This window comes from Myotis brandtii, unplaced genomic scaffold (assembly GCF_000412655.1).
Source record: "Myotis brandtii unplaced genomic scaffold, ASM41265v1 scaffold110, whole genome shotgun sequence".
Classification (NCBI taxonomy): domain Eukaryota; kingdom Metazoa; phylum Chordata; class Mammalia; order Chiroptera; family Vespertilionidae; genus Myotis; species Myotis brandtii.
This window is the reverse complement of record NW_005353753.1, coordinates 1248845-1266903: the sequence shown is the minus strand read 5'-3', so window position 1 is coordinate 1266903 and position 18059 is coordinate 1248845. Positions and strand designations below refer to the sequence as shown.

General features: G+C 36.9%; 1 protein-coding gene and 1 pseudogene across 1 annotated transcript in view; one reads left to right on the top strand and one right to left on the bottom strand.

Moving 5' to 3' along the window:
- NDFIP2 (Nedd4 family interacting protein 2) overlaps positions 1-12044 on the bottom strand; it is a 55998-nt gene extending 43954 nt beyond the window's left edge. Inside the window, exon 1 of the mRNA XM_005857305.2 lies at positions 11904-12044. Within this exon, the coding sequence (XP_005857367.1) occupies positions 11904-12044 (141 nt within the window). The remainder of the gene's footprint in view (positions 1-11903) is intronic.
- A 3965-nt stretch (positions 12045-16009) lies between these two features.
- Positions 16010-16926, top strand: LOC102247774 (annotated as a pseudogene).
- The last annotated feature ends 1133 nt before the right edge of the window (positions 16927-18059 follow it).

Genomic DNA, 18059 nt, shown 5'->3' with positions numbered 1-18059 from the left:
GGATAAATATAAAAAAAAATGTTCAAAACCAAGTGTTACAAGATATTTTATCAAGACACAACTAAGTTTTCTTTTAAACAAATAAGGGTTTTTATTTCATTTTTTAGCCATTCTTACCTGCTCAAGATGTCAACTGAAAGAAAGGTGTAAGAATATATACAGTATAATTGAATTTTTTAAATAATCAGATATTGTTTATATAATAAATACTAGAGACCCAGTGCATGAATTCATGCACCAGTGGGGTCCCTCGGCCTGGCCTGTGGAATAGGGCCAAAACTGCCTCTCCATCCCCCAACAAGGGGTCCCAGATTGCAAGAGGGCACAGGCCAGGCCAAGGGACCCCACCAGTGCACAATCAGGGCCAGGGAGGGACGTGGGAGGTTGGCCAAAGGGGAGGAACCGCAGGAGGGCTCCAGGGTGTGTCTGGCCCATCTTGCTCAGTCCCCATTGGCCAGACTCCAGCAGCAAGCTAATCTACCGGTCAGAGCATCTGCCCCCTGGTGGTCAGTGCACATCATAGTGAGCGGTTGAGAGGCCTTAGCATATCATTAGCATATAATGCTTTGATTGGTTGAACGGCCAACCAGCCGACTGGACACTTAGCATATTAGGCTTTTATTATATAGGTGGGTAATCAAAATTTCTGGAAGGATACACAACAAACAGCAAAGAGGGGCTGGTGGGGGAAGATAGTCCATCATTTTCTATTTGAATTTTTCACCCTAAACATAATTTGAAGTTTTTAATTTTTAATAAAACCAAAATGCAATAAAATGAAATCACTAATTTCTGATTTGGCATGTTTCAGATGCAACAATGTTATGGTAGACTCCATATTTTATGATAAAAAACTTTCTCTAATATAAAATATTACTTAATATCATTACAATAGCTCTCACAGGTTAATATATATGCCTATGCAATTTCTGTTGAAAATGATACAATCTGTCATGGTAAACACAAAAAGACATATTTAAAGAACTCAAATCAGAAAATGTATGCTTTTGTTGTTGTTGTTGTTGTTAATCCTCACCTGAGGATATTTTTCCATTGACTTTTTTTAAGGAGAGTGGAAGAGAGAGGGAAAGACAGAAACATTGATGTGAGAGAAACACATCAATTGGTTGCCTCCTGCATGAGCCCCAGGCCAAGGTACGTGCCCTTGACCGGAATTGAACCCGGGACCCTTTGATCTGCATGCCGACGCTCTATCCACTGAGCGAAACCAGTTAGGGCAGAAAATGTATGCTTTTTAAGAAAAATAGAGGGATAATGGGGCAAGAAAGTGATTTAAAAATAGATCAAGTTTATATTGCCAGACTAAACTGTTTTTCTGAGCTTCAGACCTGTATATCCATTCATTTAATTCATTTCTTACATAAAGGCTCTGGGCTGTGTATGTTCAATTCTTTGTTTCCCAAACTACACTGCCTAGCTAAGTTCTGCATATTGTTCAGATATTAGCTTAAAATTAAGTTCTCAGGAAAGCTTTTCTTATCTCCCAAAAGCAGATTAGGGTTCTCTGATATAATCTTAAAGACTATGTTCCTCAGAGCATGTATCACAATAGTAATTATTTATGTACTCATTCATTTACAGTCTCCTTTCCCAGCTAAAGTGAGAGCTCTACAAAAGTGGAGGTTATATATGTCTTGTTAAACACTGAAAATAAAAGTAAGCTCCAAAGTATTTGGATTCAGCCTTGGTTAAAATTAAAAGAAAATACAATAGAGGTCACCAGTCACAATAGTATAAAATGGAAAGCCTTGAGAGAGAATAACCTTGTTAACCCAAGTATTTGACATTTATAACAGCAAGTATTACTTAGTAAGGAGAAAGAATATACTCACATCCGAAAGACCTCCAAGAACAAAAAGCCAAACAGATGGAGTAAATACCTTAAATTTCTATTTTCAAAAGAATTCAATTTCTGGTTAAATACCTTTTAAATGCTAAAACATCAATGTAAATATGCTAGATCCTAAAGGAAGATCTGCCCTACAATTATGCCTCTTTATCAATAGATCAATATGATTTTAACAAAGATTGCTGATCTCACAGTCCTCAAAAGAAAAAAAAGACAGGAGAGAGAAGTATTTGAGTGTGCGTTGTGGGCACCTTGTCATACTTTTATCTAAGGTTGTCTTTAGGGCACTGCTCTCCCTGCCAGCCTCCTTATCTTCTCAAGGTCTCCTCATAACCTATCAATCTAGCTCACATCAATTTAGCATGAGACCATATATATGCCATAAACGTCTATATATTTCATCACAGGAAATTGTTCAGCCTCACTTTTTGTGGTTTTATACTAAAATATGTTTTACATGTAACACATTTTAAATTTACTTTTAAAAGATTTCATTTTTCACCTGGCCGTCGTGGCTCGGTAGTTGAGCGTCAACCTATGAACCAGGAGGTCATGGTTCGATTCTGGTCAGGTCACAGGCGCGGGTTGCAGGCTCAATCCCCAGTGTGGGGCGTGCAGGAGGCAGCTGATCAATGATTCTCCTTCATTACTGATGTTTCTCTCTCTCTCTCTCTCTGTCTCTCTCTCCTTCCTCTCTGAAATCAATAAAAAATATATATTTTTTAAAAAGACTGCATTTTTGCTGTAACCGGTTTGGCTCAGTGGATAGAGCGTCGGCCTGCGGACTGAAGGGTCCCAAGTTCGATTCCGGTCAAGGGCATGTACCTTGGTTGCGGGCACATCCCCAGTAGGGAGTGTGCAGGAGGCAGCTGATCGATGTTTCTCTCTCATCGATGTTTCTGACTCTCTATCTCTCTCCCTTCCTCCTCTTTAAAAAAAAAAAAATATATTTAAAAAAAAAAAAAAAAAAGACTGCATTTTTCAAAGTCTGGCCACTAACTTGGGTTTTCATCTCTCTACAATGCAAAATTTGTTCAGATATATTTATTAGTGATTATGCTGTGGGCTTAAGCAATTAGGTTATCTATGGTAGATATGTGACTGTTTTCCTAAAATTCCCTTCCACCCCTCTTTCATTATAGATTCACAGTGTAGGTGTTCAGAAGAAGCCACCCCAAGATATGCCTCTGTGCTATGAGAATTATTTTGAGCTAAAGGCAGTCAAGACCTTGCAGACTCAAAAGAAACTTCTGAGTGTTCACTATCTAGAAGAATTTAAATTAGGAGCCTAGCCCACGATAAGACTTATCACTAGAAATGACTTTTTACCTGTGGAGATAACAGGGCAAACTAATAATTACTGAACATGTGCTCTCCCTACAATTACCTTCTGAAGTGCAATACCTCATTCCTAGCTCAGAATGACGTATATCCTTCAATTTCCCTTTCTGTCTCTAAACCTCTCATGTATGTGGGTTCTCTGACTCCCTCATATATGCGGGGCTACCATACATATATATATGTAATTAAATTTGGTTAGTTTCTCCTGTTAATCTATCTCATGTTTATTTGATTAGACCAAGAAAAGAACCTTGAGGTTAAAGTTTTTTCCTCCCCACAACAGTAATCTGGGTGAGACTGAAGCCACTTGACTACAGGACTAGGCCTTGACTATCTACATCAGTCAGGATAATGCACTTCTTTGGCACAGCAACTGGTTCCCAACCATCATGGCCCTCCCTCTGGGCAGGGTGCCTGAGTCAAAGATGGGCAATAAAACAAGCTAAGATGATCTACTTAGAGGATATCTAGTGGATGATGGAGGGAGAATTGGTGACTGGCAAAAAAAAACACAGTAAAGTTGGGAGAGAGATGAGACCCTCTCTTCCTTCCTCAACACAGCTAAGGAAACACCACAGCACTTTTTAGTATTTGTTTAAATTAATACAGATGAATAATTCCAAGACAAATGTGCCTTTCATCATATTATGGTTTATCACAAATAATAATACAGAGTCATTCCAGTGTTTAAAATTTCCGTAAATGGCTTGGGGACCATAATTTAGAAATCCCACTGGAGAAAATGCACTTATGCACTTTTCAAAAGCAGAAGGAATTTTAGTGATGTTTTAATTTATAAAACTACTAAAAATCCAGAGTTTTTTAAATAGTCCAATGTTCTGGTTTTTACAAGCTAACATATCCTATCTAACATAGGCGTTGATTAACATAATGATAAATGCGAGTTGTAATGAAAGGTGTTTTTTTTATATATGTATATTTTATTGATTTTTTACAGAGAGGAAGGGAGAGGGATAGAGAGTTTAGAAACATCAATGAGAGAGAAACACCGATCAGCTGCCTCCTGCACACCTCCTACTGGGGATGTGCCTGCAACTAAGGTACATGCCCTTGACTGGAATCAAACCTGGGACCTTTCAGTCCACAGGCTGATGCTCTCTCCACTGAGCCAAACCGGTTAGGGCTGTAATGAAAGGTTTTATTCCTTTCTGTTTCTTTAATCAAATTAAATAAGAACACTTTCACAGATTCTTCAGAAAGTTTCTGATCTGCATGCACCAAAATTAGTCAGCAAAGGTGGTAGCAGATAAAGTTTAAAAAGCAAAATTGGAGCTGATTCTCACAGCCATTCGGCCTGGTGGTCAAATTCCTCTAGTATTAACTACAACAATCAAGGCTTAACTAGAACAAGACTGCGCACAAAGACCACAAGGGGGTGCACCAAGAAAGCATAAAAAATGCGGAGACAAAAAAACATGACAGAAATGGAGGATATAGAGCTAAAAAACGCAATTTTGAGGGCTTGCAAAAATGTGCTAGAAGCTGCCAATAAACTTGAGGAGAGACTCACGAAAACTAATGAGACCCTCGATGCTATGATAAAGAAACTAGAAATTAAGCATACACGCTCTGAAATAAAGAATATTACACCCAATAGCAGACCAGAGGAGCGCAAGAATCAAGCCAAAGATTTGAAATGCGAAGAAGCAAAAAACACCCAACCGGAAAAGCAAAATGAAAAAAGAATCCGAAAATACGAAGATAGTGTAAGGAGCCTCTGGGACAGCTTCAAGCGTACAAACATCAGAATAATAGGGGTGCCAGAAGATGAGAGACAGCAAGATATTGAAAACCTATTTGAAGAAATAATGGCAGAAAACTTCCCCCACCTGGTGAAAGAAATGGACTTACAGGTCCAAGAAGCGCAGAGAACCCCAAACAAAAGGAATCCAAAGAGGACCACACCAAGACACATCATAATTAAAATGCCAAGAGCAAAAGACAAAGAGAGAATCTTAAAAGCAGCAAGAGAAAGAGACTCAATTACCTACAAGGGAATACCCATACGACTGTCAGCTGATTTCTCAACAGAAACTTGGCAGGCCAGAAGGGAATGGCAAGAAATATTCAAAGTGCTGAATACCAAGAACCTACAACCAAGAATACTTTATCCAGCAAAGCTATCATTCAGAATTGAAGGTCAGATAAAGAGCTTCACAGATAAGGAAAAGCTAAAGGAGTTCATCACCACTAAACCAGTATTATACGAAATGCTGAAAGGTATCCTTTAAGAAGAGGAAGAAGAAAAAGGTAAAGATACAAATTGTGAACAACAAACATGCATCTATCAACAAGTGAATCTAAGAATCAAGTGAATAAATAATCTGATTTACAGAATGAACTGGTGATTATAATGAATCAGGGACATAGAAAGGGAATGGACTGACTATTCTTGGCGGGGAAGAGTTATGGGGGGGAAAAAAAAAGAGGAACAAATGTAATCTGAACAATAAAGATTTAATAAAAAAATAAATAAATAAATAAATAAAGTATTAAAAAAATAAAAAATAATAATAAAAAGCAAAATTGGCTAAGAATTATCTACACTAATAAAAGACAAAGATGCTAATTGACCGTACCTTCGCTATGCCCATCAGCCAATCAGAAGAGTATGCAAATTACCCCAACAAAGATAGCCGTTAAATTTGCATACTGCAAGCAGGGCGGGGCAGCGCCATCTGCCGCCTGCCTCAACCCCGGGATCAGGCCTGCGTGTGCAACCCGGGGAGGCGGGGCAGGCACCGTGGGATCAGGCCTGCCATCTGCCACCCAAGGAGCGGGCCTAAGTCAGCAGGTGGTTATCTCCCGAGGGGTCCCAGACTGTGAGAGGGCACAGGTCGGGCTGAGGGACGCCCCCTGCCAATGCACAAATTTTTGTGCACCGGGACTCTAGTATTTCATAATAAAGAACTGAGATCTCAAGGTAAAAATATCAAAATAGGTATCATCAGACTTGAAATAAGCCCCCTTCACACCAATCAGAATTTGAACATTCAAGAGATTTTAAAAACAACTATTCAGGCACAGGAATGGAAAACAAGAGTTAATAAATTCTCATTGCAACCATTTTCTTCCAGGAAACTACAAGTTACAAATTGTGCTTCACGAGGTCCTGAAGGCTTAGGGACCCTGGCAAACTCTGATTAGATTTGGGAATGTTTCTATCTTCCCAATAAGATCATAAGCTTCTGAAATTTAGAAAGTATGCTTTATTCATACTGGTATCCCCCAGAAACAGGCAGCAGAGTTTAGGGAATAGAGTAAACTTCACATTAAATGCACAGTTCCCACCCGGCCTGTTGTGGCTCAGGGGATGAACATCAACCTATGAAACAGGAAGTCATGGTTCGATTCCCCGTCAGGACACATGTCCGGGTTGTGGGCTCAATCCCCAGTGTGGGATGTGCAGGAGACAGTTGATCAATGATTCTCTCTCTCATCATTGAGGATTAAAAATAAAAGTTCAACACCTTAAACAAATACAGCAAAATGCTAACACCTATAATCTATACTAATAAAAGGGTAATATGCTAATTAGACCGGACATCTTCCGGATGTCCATCCGGACAAAGCCACAGCATCTGCAAGGGCTGAAGGCCGGCGGCATGGGAGAGGCGCCGCCATGGACCCGGGAGCAGAGGCGGCCCCTCCATCTATAAGTCTAAAATTATCTATGTTATAAAAGGCCCGTGGCCGTAACGCCATAACAACCACCAGGAGGTGCACTGAGCACCTCTCAGTCCCTCCCCCCTGCCCGGGAGCAGCAGCTCTTGCAGCGGAGAGCTACCAGCAGCAGAGGGCGGGGCAGTGAGCTAAGAGCAGCGATGGGCGGGGCGGCCAGCTAAGGCAAGCAGAAGTGAGCTACTCGCGCACTATTTTGTGTGTGCTGAGCTTCTAGTCTTAAAAAAAAGTTAAAGAAAAAAACAAAAAGATATAAGGAAATAAAAAATATATATTGTATAAAATGAAAGATTAACTTAAGACTCTATAATCCAGCTTCTAACAATTTCCACTCTATTGCTTAGAAGCCCTATATATCATTAAAAACCTCTAATACCTTCAGTCACTTTACAAAATGACTCTTCCACTTTTAATCTAAATCTAGTTTTCTATGATGGCACTACATTCCTCAAAGGCCTCTCAATGAAGAATGTAAATCCTTGATGAAAATCCCCCTTATCTGGGAACAAGAAGGAAAATTTTCTTGAATATTGCCAGTTCTAGATCAAGAACCTCTCAAGTTCACACATCTGTACAACCTGCCAGATGCTTTCCCATCCTGATTGTATTTACAAGGTTCCAAACATTCCCCAAGGAGTAAGACAAGCCAGCTCTATACCCCCAATATTGTCTCCTCTACCTTAAATCCTACTATAATACAAGATAAACCAACTTAACACTTCAACTACAAAACAGGAAGAGTAATAATACCCAGAGTTGAGTGGTCCAGTAACTACATCAGTTCTTCCACGACCTCATCTAGAACTGCTTCTACTAGAAAATAACTGATTTATACATTTTACTTCCTGGTCACAACTTCCTCCTGGCTTTTACCTCACTCCCTTGCTTCCACTTATGTCTATTCTTTGGGCCTTCCATTTGCTGCCACCTGGTTACTTTCTAGGTTATCTTATATAATCTAGACCAGCGGTCGCCAACCTTTCGGACCTCATGGACCACCAGTGGTCCACGGACCACCAGTTGGCGACCACTGGCCTAGACTATAAAGTGAAAAACTTGCATGATACTCACCCTCAATTTCCTAGTTCCCATATCTTCTGCCACATCTACCCCACTGAAACCCAATCTGGGACATTCTGTCTACTCTTTCCTGGTCAAAGATAAAAACACATCACATAACTGTGTAGAAAGGTACCAGTACATTTAGTTTCTGATCCCAGCAGGGCTGTCAAAACCAGTCATCACTATGGCAGGTGTTTCAGCTACACCACTCTCCTATTCCCCACTTCCAACCATGGAACTCTCAGTCAAAATCTTTGCTTCCTTACTTCACAGAGGAAAACAGGTTTTCAAGCAAAAATTCCTCCAACTTATCTCCCTCTGCATCTCTAAATTTGTCATTATGGCATCCATCCTAACTTATATTCTTTGTTCTGAAATGCCAGACAACTGTATAGAGAAGATCCTGCCTCCCCAAAGATTGTTTTTCCTTTAAATAACATCTTTCCTTTTCTCCACTAACTTCTTTCTACCCACACATACATTCTATTCATGTCTTACTTAAAAAAGAAAAAAACCTACCCCCAGCTAAAATGATAAACTTTCTCTAGTGTTTTCCAAACTATTTCCATATCTCCCACTTTCTTTCAGTGACAAATACCCTAAGAGGGGGAAAAAAAGATATTTATCGTCATTCTGTGCACTTTCAATGCTCATTTCCTCTCTAATCCATTACCATCTAGCTTTCACTCAAACAGGTCTTGCTAAGAATATTGATCCTCTACTTGTTAAATCCAAAAACCTTTTTTTTTTTCAGTCCTTACTCCAAAAATCTTTAATACATTCAACACAGTTGAGTGTTTATAACTGGTTTTTCTTTAGCTTCCAGAGAACTATTCCTTTCTGCTTCTCCTCTTTCCTTTCACTATTCATTCTGCTTCTTTTTATAGGGACCCTAATTTTCCTCTGCCATCTTGTCTTAGCTAAAACTGAATCCAAAACTGTGGAGACTACCTCTAATACATAGACTGAATAGAAGGTGAATGCTGTGTGATCGGTTTCATTTGCAAGGGCATAAGACAACTAACTCCATGTAATATTGTTAAAGTTACTATTACAAGCATTCATTTGTCATTTAAAAAATTAGTATGGTATAATGTCTTATTTGATTTCATTCTTTAGATGATTAGGTAGATGATACATGAATAACTAGAAAAGAAGATATTTGATGCCAGAAGATCAAATTTTAAGGTACAGATCTACCACTTCCTAGCTACATAAAATTGATTGGGTCTTCCAGCTTCACCTTCTTCCTGTGATTCATTCATTCAGTCAGTTATCAATCAGTCACTCAACAAACTTTACAAAATGACTATTATGTTCTAGGTACTATATTGGGTGCAGGAAATAAGTACAAATCTAAGCCCATCAATCTCTAGAACTTCCAGCTTCTAGCAACGAGGACCTCTGAGGCAAGGGCTGCAACGTGGGGAATAAAGGAAAATAGAAGTTTACATATTCTATCATAGGTAAACCAGGGGACCAAGACCAGCAAGACCCAGGCCTGAAACACCAACATTCTTCAGAGAAAGTTTCATTCTTCCCCAGCAAACAGAGAGAAGCTAAGAACAGAATCCTCAAGCAAAACTAAATACTGAGTAATATCAATTACTAAGACATGTTGTTGTTGATGACTCATCCAGGAAGCATAGCAAATGCCAAGAGGCCATTGCAGGCAACAGTTAAAGGGCTCATCCACCAAAGTATTATATGCCAAAACAAACCCTCAAAAGTTGGCTGATAAAAATATACACATAATCTGAATAATTTCATAATAGCAGAAGCCAAATACACACACACACACACACACACATATTCTCTCTCAAAAAGTTAGCAAACATGTGCTAACTTTAAATAAACATATTTATTCTTATATAAATATTTATATATTTCTTTATTCCTGTATAAATAATACTTATTCTCATATTACAATGATCACTATAATGCCACATTTCTAAAAGTACTAGTCAATACAAAAAACACTGTTACACCAAGGTTTTCCACAAAACTTAACATGACTGTCATTTTCCAGTAAAAATTAACACGTGAACTCCATTACTGCATTGATTTGCACTAGAAGTACAGACGCACAAGACAAAAAATATAACTTGTGCCTTTAAAGGAATCAGAGAGAAGATGAGTAGTTTTCTTTAGTACTCAAATTCCAATTGTTAGCACACATAATAAAACAAATTTACCAAGTAGTTTTGGAGGAGAAAAAACCCTGGTAATCTAAATTTTAACTTTACATTTTGAAAGACAATTCTGCTTTAAAGAGAATCCTTTAGTTAGCATAATTAAAACACTGATAAAGACTTGAAAGTATTGTGTTATACATTAATTTGCTTTTAACAAGGTCAATGAAAAAAGCACCGTGCATTAAAAAAAAAGGCACTGTGTAGGAAAATGTTGTGTACAGAAAAATAAAAATACTGGCACAACTATTTCTGAGACTACTATTCAATCGCTAAAATGGAGCAAGAATAAGCAGCATGCTGGTTAAGTACAGAGGTGCTGGAATAAACTTTTCTATATTCAACCTAAGCTCCAGAACTTACTCATTTTTACTTGTATCATCAACAAAGTGGGGTCTATTTTCTCACATGGTTTATGTAGAGTACAAAAATGAACACCTGTACATACTCAGAATAATGCCTGACATAGTAAAAGCCCAATAAATGTTAGTAGTTGTTTTTTTAAAAAGCACTTTATAGCCCTAGCTGGTTTGGCTCAGTGGATAGAGCGTTAGCCTGCGGACTGAAGGGTCCTGGGTTCGAATCCGGTCAAGGGCACATGCCCAGGTTGTGGGCTCGATCCCCAGTGTGGGGTGCGCAGGAGGCAACCGATCAATGATTTTCTCTCATCACTGATGTTTCTATCTCTCTCTTCCTCTCCCTTACTCTCTAAAATCAATAAAAATATATTATAAATAAATAATAGCACTTTATACATATCATCTACTTTAGTTCCTAGAACAACCCTTTGAGGTAAGATGGAACAAACTTTAAATAATTGAATTGACACACCTAATTAGGGGCAAAGAAAGATTCAAATTCAGGTTTTACTGTCACTAAATTCAGGCTCTTTCTATTTCAAGATGCCTCCAATAAAAATTTATAGGCAGTAATCTACCCTGGCACAAGATTACCTATATGACTATTTCCAATACTATGGGTACACTACACACACACCTATGAATCTACTCATCTACTACTCTTCAATGCTACTACTCTAATCCAAGCCCCATTATCTCTTACCTAAACTTACTGCCACAGCTTCCTAACTAAGCTGCAAACACTGACATTTGGGAGGCCCCCAATGAAAAGGTTGGCTCACCTAGAAATGACACAACACTGAGGCCCACTGATGAGTAAGTCAAAAACACACAAGCATAACTCATAGAATATAAGTAGGCAGAGCTGGAATAAACCGCCCCCCACCAAAAAACAAAAAAAAAACCACTTCCAACATTAAAGAAACACACACACACACACACACACACACACACACACACACGCACCACTTAGGAGGAAAGTTAATGCAAGGAGTAGAAAAACAAAAGCAAAAATCTACAGTTGGCCCTAGCCAGTTTGGCTCAGTGGATAGAGTGTCAGCCCTCGAACTGAAGGGTCCCAGGTTCATTCAATTCTGATCAAGGGCACATACTGCAGTTGCAGGTTCCTGGTCTGGACTTGTGCAGGAGGCAACCAATCAATGTCTCTCTCTCACTGCTGTTTCTCTCTCTGTCTCTCCCCCTTCCTCCCACTCTTTCTAAAAATCAATGGGAAAAGATCTTAGGTTGAGAATTAACAACAATAACAAAAATCTACAGTTGCCTCAAGTTCCAGACAGTGCAGGCCCCCTACAGTCTGACCCTCCCACTGACAGCAACTATAAACTTAGAACAAAATACAAAAAAAATAAAAAGTACCTGAGCATTCTGAATTAAAAAACAAATAGGGATGTAGAGGAAGTTAAAATTTGGAGAAGCAACCTGTACAGATGAGAGTTTCCCCGTTTTTTTCTTTTTGCAGTTTTGCTCGGAGGCAGAACCATAGTTGTGGAAAGGCATCATGGCTTAGGTGCTAAAACCCCACTATAAGTCATGCTATTTCTAGCCACACAAAGCATAGAATGGCACCTGGGAAAGCCAGAAAGTGAGGGGAAATCTCTAACCCTCGAACAATGCATGTGTAGATCTTACACAAAACAGATTATAAAGGACTAAGAAATTAAGCTTAGATTTGAACCACTGAACAGTGTATGAAACAGTATTTGCAATCTAAATCTGAGTCGACTGCTTCTAAAACAAAATATTCTCCAGAGGACCATAGCACAACACTCAGAAGATCCAGGATAAAATCCAAAATTACTACAAATACAAAATACTATGAAATATAAATCATTCTCCAGGGAAAATGCAACCAAGAGATGCCAATTTCAAGATGACTCAGATTATAGTTATCATATAAGAATTTTAAAGCAGTTATTATTGCTGTTGTAGGAAGTAAAGCAAAATTACCTTGAAATTAATAAAATGGCAGGGAATCTCAGCAGAGAAATATACACAAACAAACAAAAAAGATAGAAATTTTGGAATGAAAAAAAAAATCCAATGATTGGGATCCACAGCACAATGAAGATGACAGGGAAAAGAACCAGTAAATTAATTTTTTAAAAATTTTTTTTTATTGACTGATTTTAGAGAGAGAGGAAGAGAGAGAGATTTGTTGTTGCATTTATTTATGCATTCATTGGCTGACCTTATATGTGCCCTGATCAGGGACTGAACCCCAAACGTTGGCATCCTGGGATGACATTCTAACCAACTAAGCTACCGGGCCAGGGTGAGAGAGCCAGTGAATTAAATTGATTTTTTTGAATTTATCCATTCTAAAGAACAGAAAAGGATTGAAAATTAAATAAGCAAACAAATGGACTTTTTAAAATTTTTAAAGATCTAAAAAATACATGTAATTTGAGGTTCAAAGGAAACAAAAAAAAAAAAGGAGACTAAAACAGGAAAACAAATTTGAAGAAATAATGTCCATAACTTTTCAAAGGGATGAAGTAAATTTATAAATTCAACCTCAGTAAGGCTAAAACAGAATAAATTCAAAGAAAACCACACCTACACACAGCATAATAACATGTCTAAAAATCAAAAATAGTTATTGAAAGCAGCCTCAGAAAACCAATATATTACATACAGAGAAACAATGATTCAAATAACTACAGATTTTGCAGCAGAAACCATAGTTGTCAGGATAAAATGGAACAACATCTTAAAAGGCTGAGAGAAAATAACTCAGCCAAAAATTCTATATCCAAAATATATACCTATATATTGCAGGAATAAAGGCAAAATAAAGACATTTCAGATGAAAGTAAGATAAGAGAATTTATTAAGCTGATCTACACTTTAAGAAATGGTAAAGGAAGTTCCTTAGGCGAAAACATTTATTTTGTTTCGTGGTTTTTTTTTTTCTTTTGGGGGGGGGGGGCGGATTGAAACATTTAATAAAGAGAAACTTTTCAGGAATGAGGAGAGCATAGGGGTGATAAATAAAAATAAATTTTCCTCTGAAGTTTTTAAAAATATGTGTCACTAAACCAAAAATTGTAACATTGTCAGGGTTTTCAATGAATGTATATATAATACATATAACATCAAGGTTGGTTACAAAGTTCTACATATATGACACTAATGTTATATATACATACCTAACTTTTCACTATTTATTATCATCTTAGAGGAAGAAAAAAATAATATAAAGAGAAATAATCTAAAAAATGGAAATTTCAAAAAGGGCACTGAAAAAAATTTTTTTAATCAAATCATCCATAAAAACACAGAAAAGGATGAAAAGAGAAACTACAACAGCAACAACAAAAAACAACCAGAAAACAATACCATGGCAAAAAAACAACCATATCATACCAAGAAAGAAATACTTAAAGGATTCAGACAAGTTGTAAGTAAACAGATAGAAAGAGATATGCCATGCAAAAAAATAAGGCTGGAATGGCTATATTGATATTAAATAAAATAGACCTGAGGACAAAGAGCACTACCAGAGATAAAGAGGGAGTATTTCATAATAAGAGAACCTCAAAATTTAGGAAGCAAGAAATTGAGAGGGAGATAACTCTATAATCACAGCAGATTTTAACATCCCTTACTCAGTAACTAATAGACCAACACAAAAACAAGTATCAGTAAAGACACAGAAGATCAGAATAATACTATGAACCAACTTATGTGACATTTCCTAGAATACTATATCCAACAATGGAAGAGTATACAAATTTTAAATGCACACAGTACATTAGCAAGATAAATATATTGGACCACAAAACAAGTCTCAATAAATTTAAAAGAAATAAGATTACAGATTCACAAAAGAATTAAATTTGAAATTTTAAAAGTATTATCTAAGAAAATCCCAACTAAATAAAATTTAACACATTTCTAAATAATGTATAGTTCAAATAAGAAATCATAAGAGAAATTAGAAAGCATCTGTACTGAATAACAAAAATATAAAATATCAAACTTTGCAGGACATAGCAAAAACACTGTTAGAGGAATGCTTACACTAGGGGAAAAATGTTACATTAGAAAAAAAGGTCTAAAGTCAATGACCAAAGGTTCCACCAATAGAAGCTAGAAAATAAAAGGTATAGTAAACCAGAAATAAAGAAAGGAAATAGTAAACAAATGAGGTAAAAGCAGAAATTAGTAAAATAGAATACAGAGACATTTAACAAAGCCAAATGATGGTTCTTTGAGAAAATCAACAAAATTGAAAAATATTATAGCTAGACTATCAAAGAAAAAATTGAGAAAGCAAATCTCGAAGTGAAAAGGGGGTTATCATCAGACCTACACACATTAAAATGATAAGAGATTAAGAACTTGATGCCAACAAATTCAATAACTTAATTTTTTACCTCTAGGCATCTTTTTTTAAGAAACCTACTGAAAATATCTCCCACTACAGTTGGGGAATAAACTAAAAACAGAGAAAGATTAGAGTTCAAGAAATAGAGACTCCACTTTCTTGATGAAGGAAAGTCTCGGTATGACAGCTGTGCATCAGGCCTACAGAACAAACAGTACAGACAGAAACAGGAGGATGGAGGGCCTAGGAAGAATGTCTTCGAAGAACAAAAGAACTAATGATTATTTGATGCATTTGACCATGCAAAAATATAGCTGAAGAGCAAATTTTGAAAAATTACCAGAGGCTATGCACAGAATTAACAATAGATATATAGAAAAATAAAGACTTAAAATTAGGCAACTCCATGAAAAATTTAAAAAGTTATACACATTACCCTGACTCAGTTGTGAACAGTACTTTCACAGTCATAAAATGTAAATACTAATTTCCAATTTAACTAAAGATTAGATGTTTTTCATACATTTAATCCTCACAATAATACTATGAGGTAAGGACCTGTACTATCCTTACTTTATAGATGAGGAAGCTATGACATAGAGAGGTTAAGTAATTGGCTCAAGGTTATAGGGCTTACAAGCGAGGAGCCAAGATTTGAACCCAAGAGATGAGACTACGAAGATCATGATCTGGGAAGGGAAAGCAGGACATGTAAGAAACAAAAGTAAAATTAATAAACCAACAAGTAGCTGAATATACATATATGTTAACAATAAAGTTAAAGCAGTTTAAAGGTGCTGTCTTTTGAGGAGAAAGATTTGGAGGACAATGGGGATGGAAAAGGGAACTGCTATTTCTCATTACTTATCTTTTGGTACTCTAACTTTTTAAACTGTATATCTGCATTAATTTGATTTTTTTTAAATATGCTGGTGAAAGAAAACTTGTCCACAAGCTGAATTCAGCCCACTCAATTACTGCTGAGTTGTGGGTTCTGGATAACCAGCTAGGTCCACTTATTAGCTACGTGATTACCAGACTCATGCTATACCATCCATACATACTCTTCATGTCTGGCATCACTATGAATAAAAGAAAGTTAACTATAATAAAAGTTCTCTTTCCTGGGATCTTTGATAAATTTTAACTCAACTGATAAATTTAGAATAAAATAAAATTTGCCCTCCAAGCTTCATTGCATAACCTTAAGCAGATTCTCCCTTGGACAATCTGCTATAAAATTAAAAGGCTGCAGAAAATGACCACTAACTACTTCTACAACATCTGGAAACAGTTTTTCCTTCTTTCCATAGGTAGACCAAATAACCTAACCATGGTTAAATATTTTGCAATTGCAAGTGACCAAGCAAGTGAGGAATTATGCAAAAGTACCAGAACTCACCAAAACAGATTCCTTGGCACTACACTAAAAGCAAAATACATATCCTAATACTGGACATCAAGAATATCAACTCTGTAGGACCCGGATCAAGGCAAGATGGTGGGCTTGCCATGAGCTGCTGAAAAGGGATGAAAATAGATATGCCTAGAAGCAAATTTTAAAAGCATTTAATAGCATTTTCTCTTCAAATCTTTTTCCATACCGCCTGATAAACATCTTGATTCACCATGGCAGTAACAGCAGTGAAATGGGCAATATCAAACAGAACTATCTTGAAACATTTATTTCCAATTCAAAATGAAACTTTATATTGTGTCTGTCATAAACCCACATATTCTTCTCTTTCAGATTGCTATAATTGCAAAATAGAGCTTGCTTTGACATCTGATGGTAGGGGAATAGTTTACTATAATCTTTCTGTGGACATTCCACATGAACACATAAAACCTATCCCTGGTCAGATCATGTGCGTGATTATGAAGAAACACAGTATCAAGTAATTAAAACCAGATTAGATGAACAGTTTGAGCAAGGACCCATAATAGAACTTAGCAAAATGTTCTTTACTACTAAGCACCATTGGTATCTTCATGGCAGTATCATAGATGTCTGAGAAACTGAATCCTCCAAAAGACAGATCATATTGAGGTTTTCAGTAATCAAAGAGAAATGCTATCCTGTGACTCATTTGCCATTTGGGAAAATGCAATCAGGTATATTCACTACTATGTTATACAGTAAAATAATAATAAAATGTCTTTTCATCTTTAAAAAAAAAGAGTATCAACACTGTATAAGACAGACAAGACATAGTTACTTTTACATAATAGAAATCTAGGAAACTTCACTTTATAAACATAATATACCAGTAACCTCATGCACACTCTTGAAATCATTTGGAAAAGGCATTCATTTATTTCTTCAATAGTATTATTTACTAGGCTCCTTTAATGGGCTGGCAACTATACTAAACACTATTATAAGATCTAAGCCCTATTTCCCACTGAGTTTACAAAATACCAAGGAATAAGGACTATGATAGGGATAAGTGTACAGTGTTAAAAGAACACGGAACTTGGTACTAAAGGGTGGGAAATGGCAGTGGAGAGGCAGGAGAGGAAAAGAACATCTAAGCAGACCTAAATAAAGAATAGATATTAGTCCTGGAGAAACGAGAAAATGGGAATACTCTGTTCAAAAGCCAGAAGGCAAGAGAGATCATGGTTTGAAGTGGTGGATGGAGAAGGATTAGACAAGAGAACAAAAAGTATTATAGTTCAAAAGAAAAAGAAAAGTATTTATAGCACCCTGCCTGGTGTGGCTCAGGTGGTTGGGCATCATTCAGTGCAACAAAAGGTTCCAGGTTCTATTCTGGTCAGGGCACATGCCTGGGTTTTGGGGGCTCAATCTCTGGCAGGATGGGTGCAGGAGGCAGTCAATCAATGTTTTCCTCTCACATCAATGTTTCTTTCTCACCCTTCCTCTTCCTCGAAAAAAATTAACTAAAAAAAGTATGTATAGCTCATGTGCAGTGCAATAACAAATCAAGCAGTGATGAGGTAAGCAGAGGCTCATTTGTTTTCTAAAGGTTACAAACAAAAACTTAAAAGGGTCGCAAGTATTATTTCATATCCCTCCCCATTTTGAGGAAACCACAAAAAAAGTCATGCTGATATAAATGTAAGTCCCACCCAAGTGAGAACAAATATTCTATAAAAACATTTGTCCTATAAAAACACTCACTATTGGATTTCTTCTGTCCAACATCCAACAGGCTACA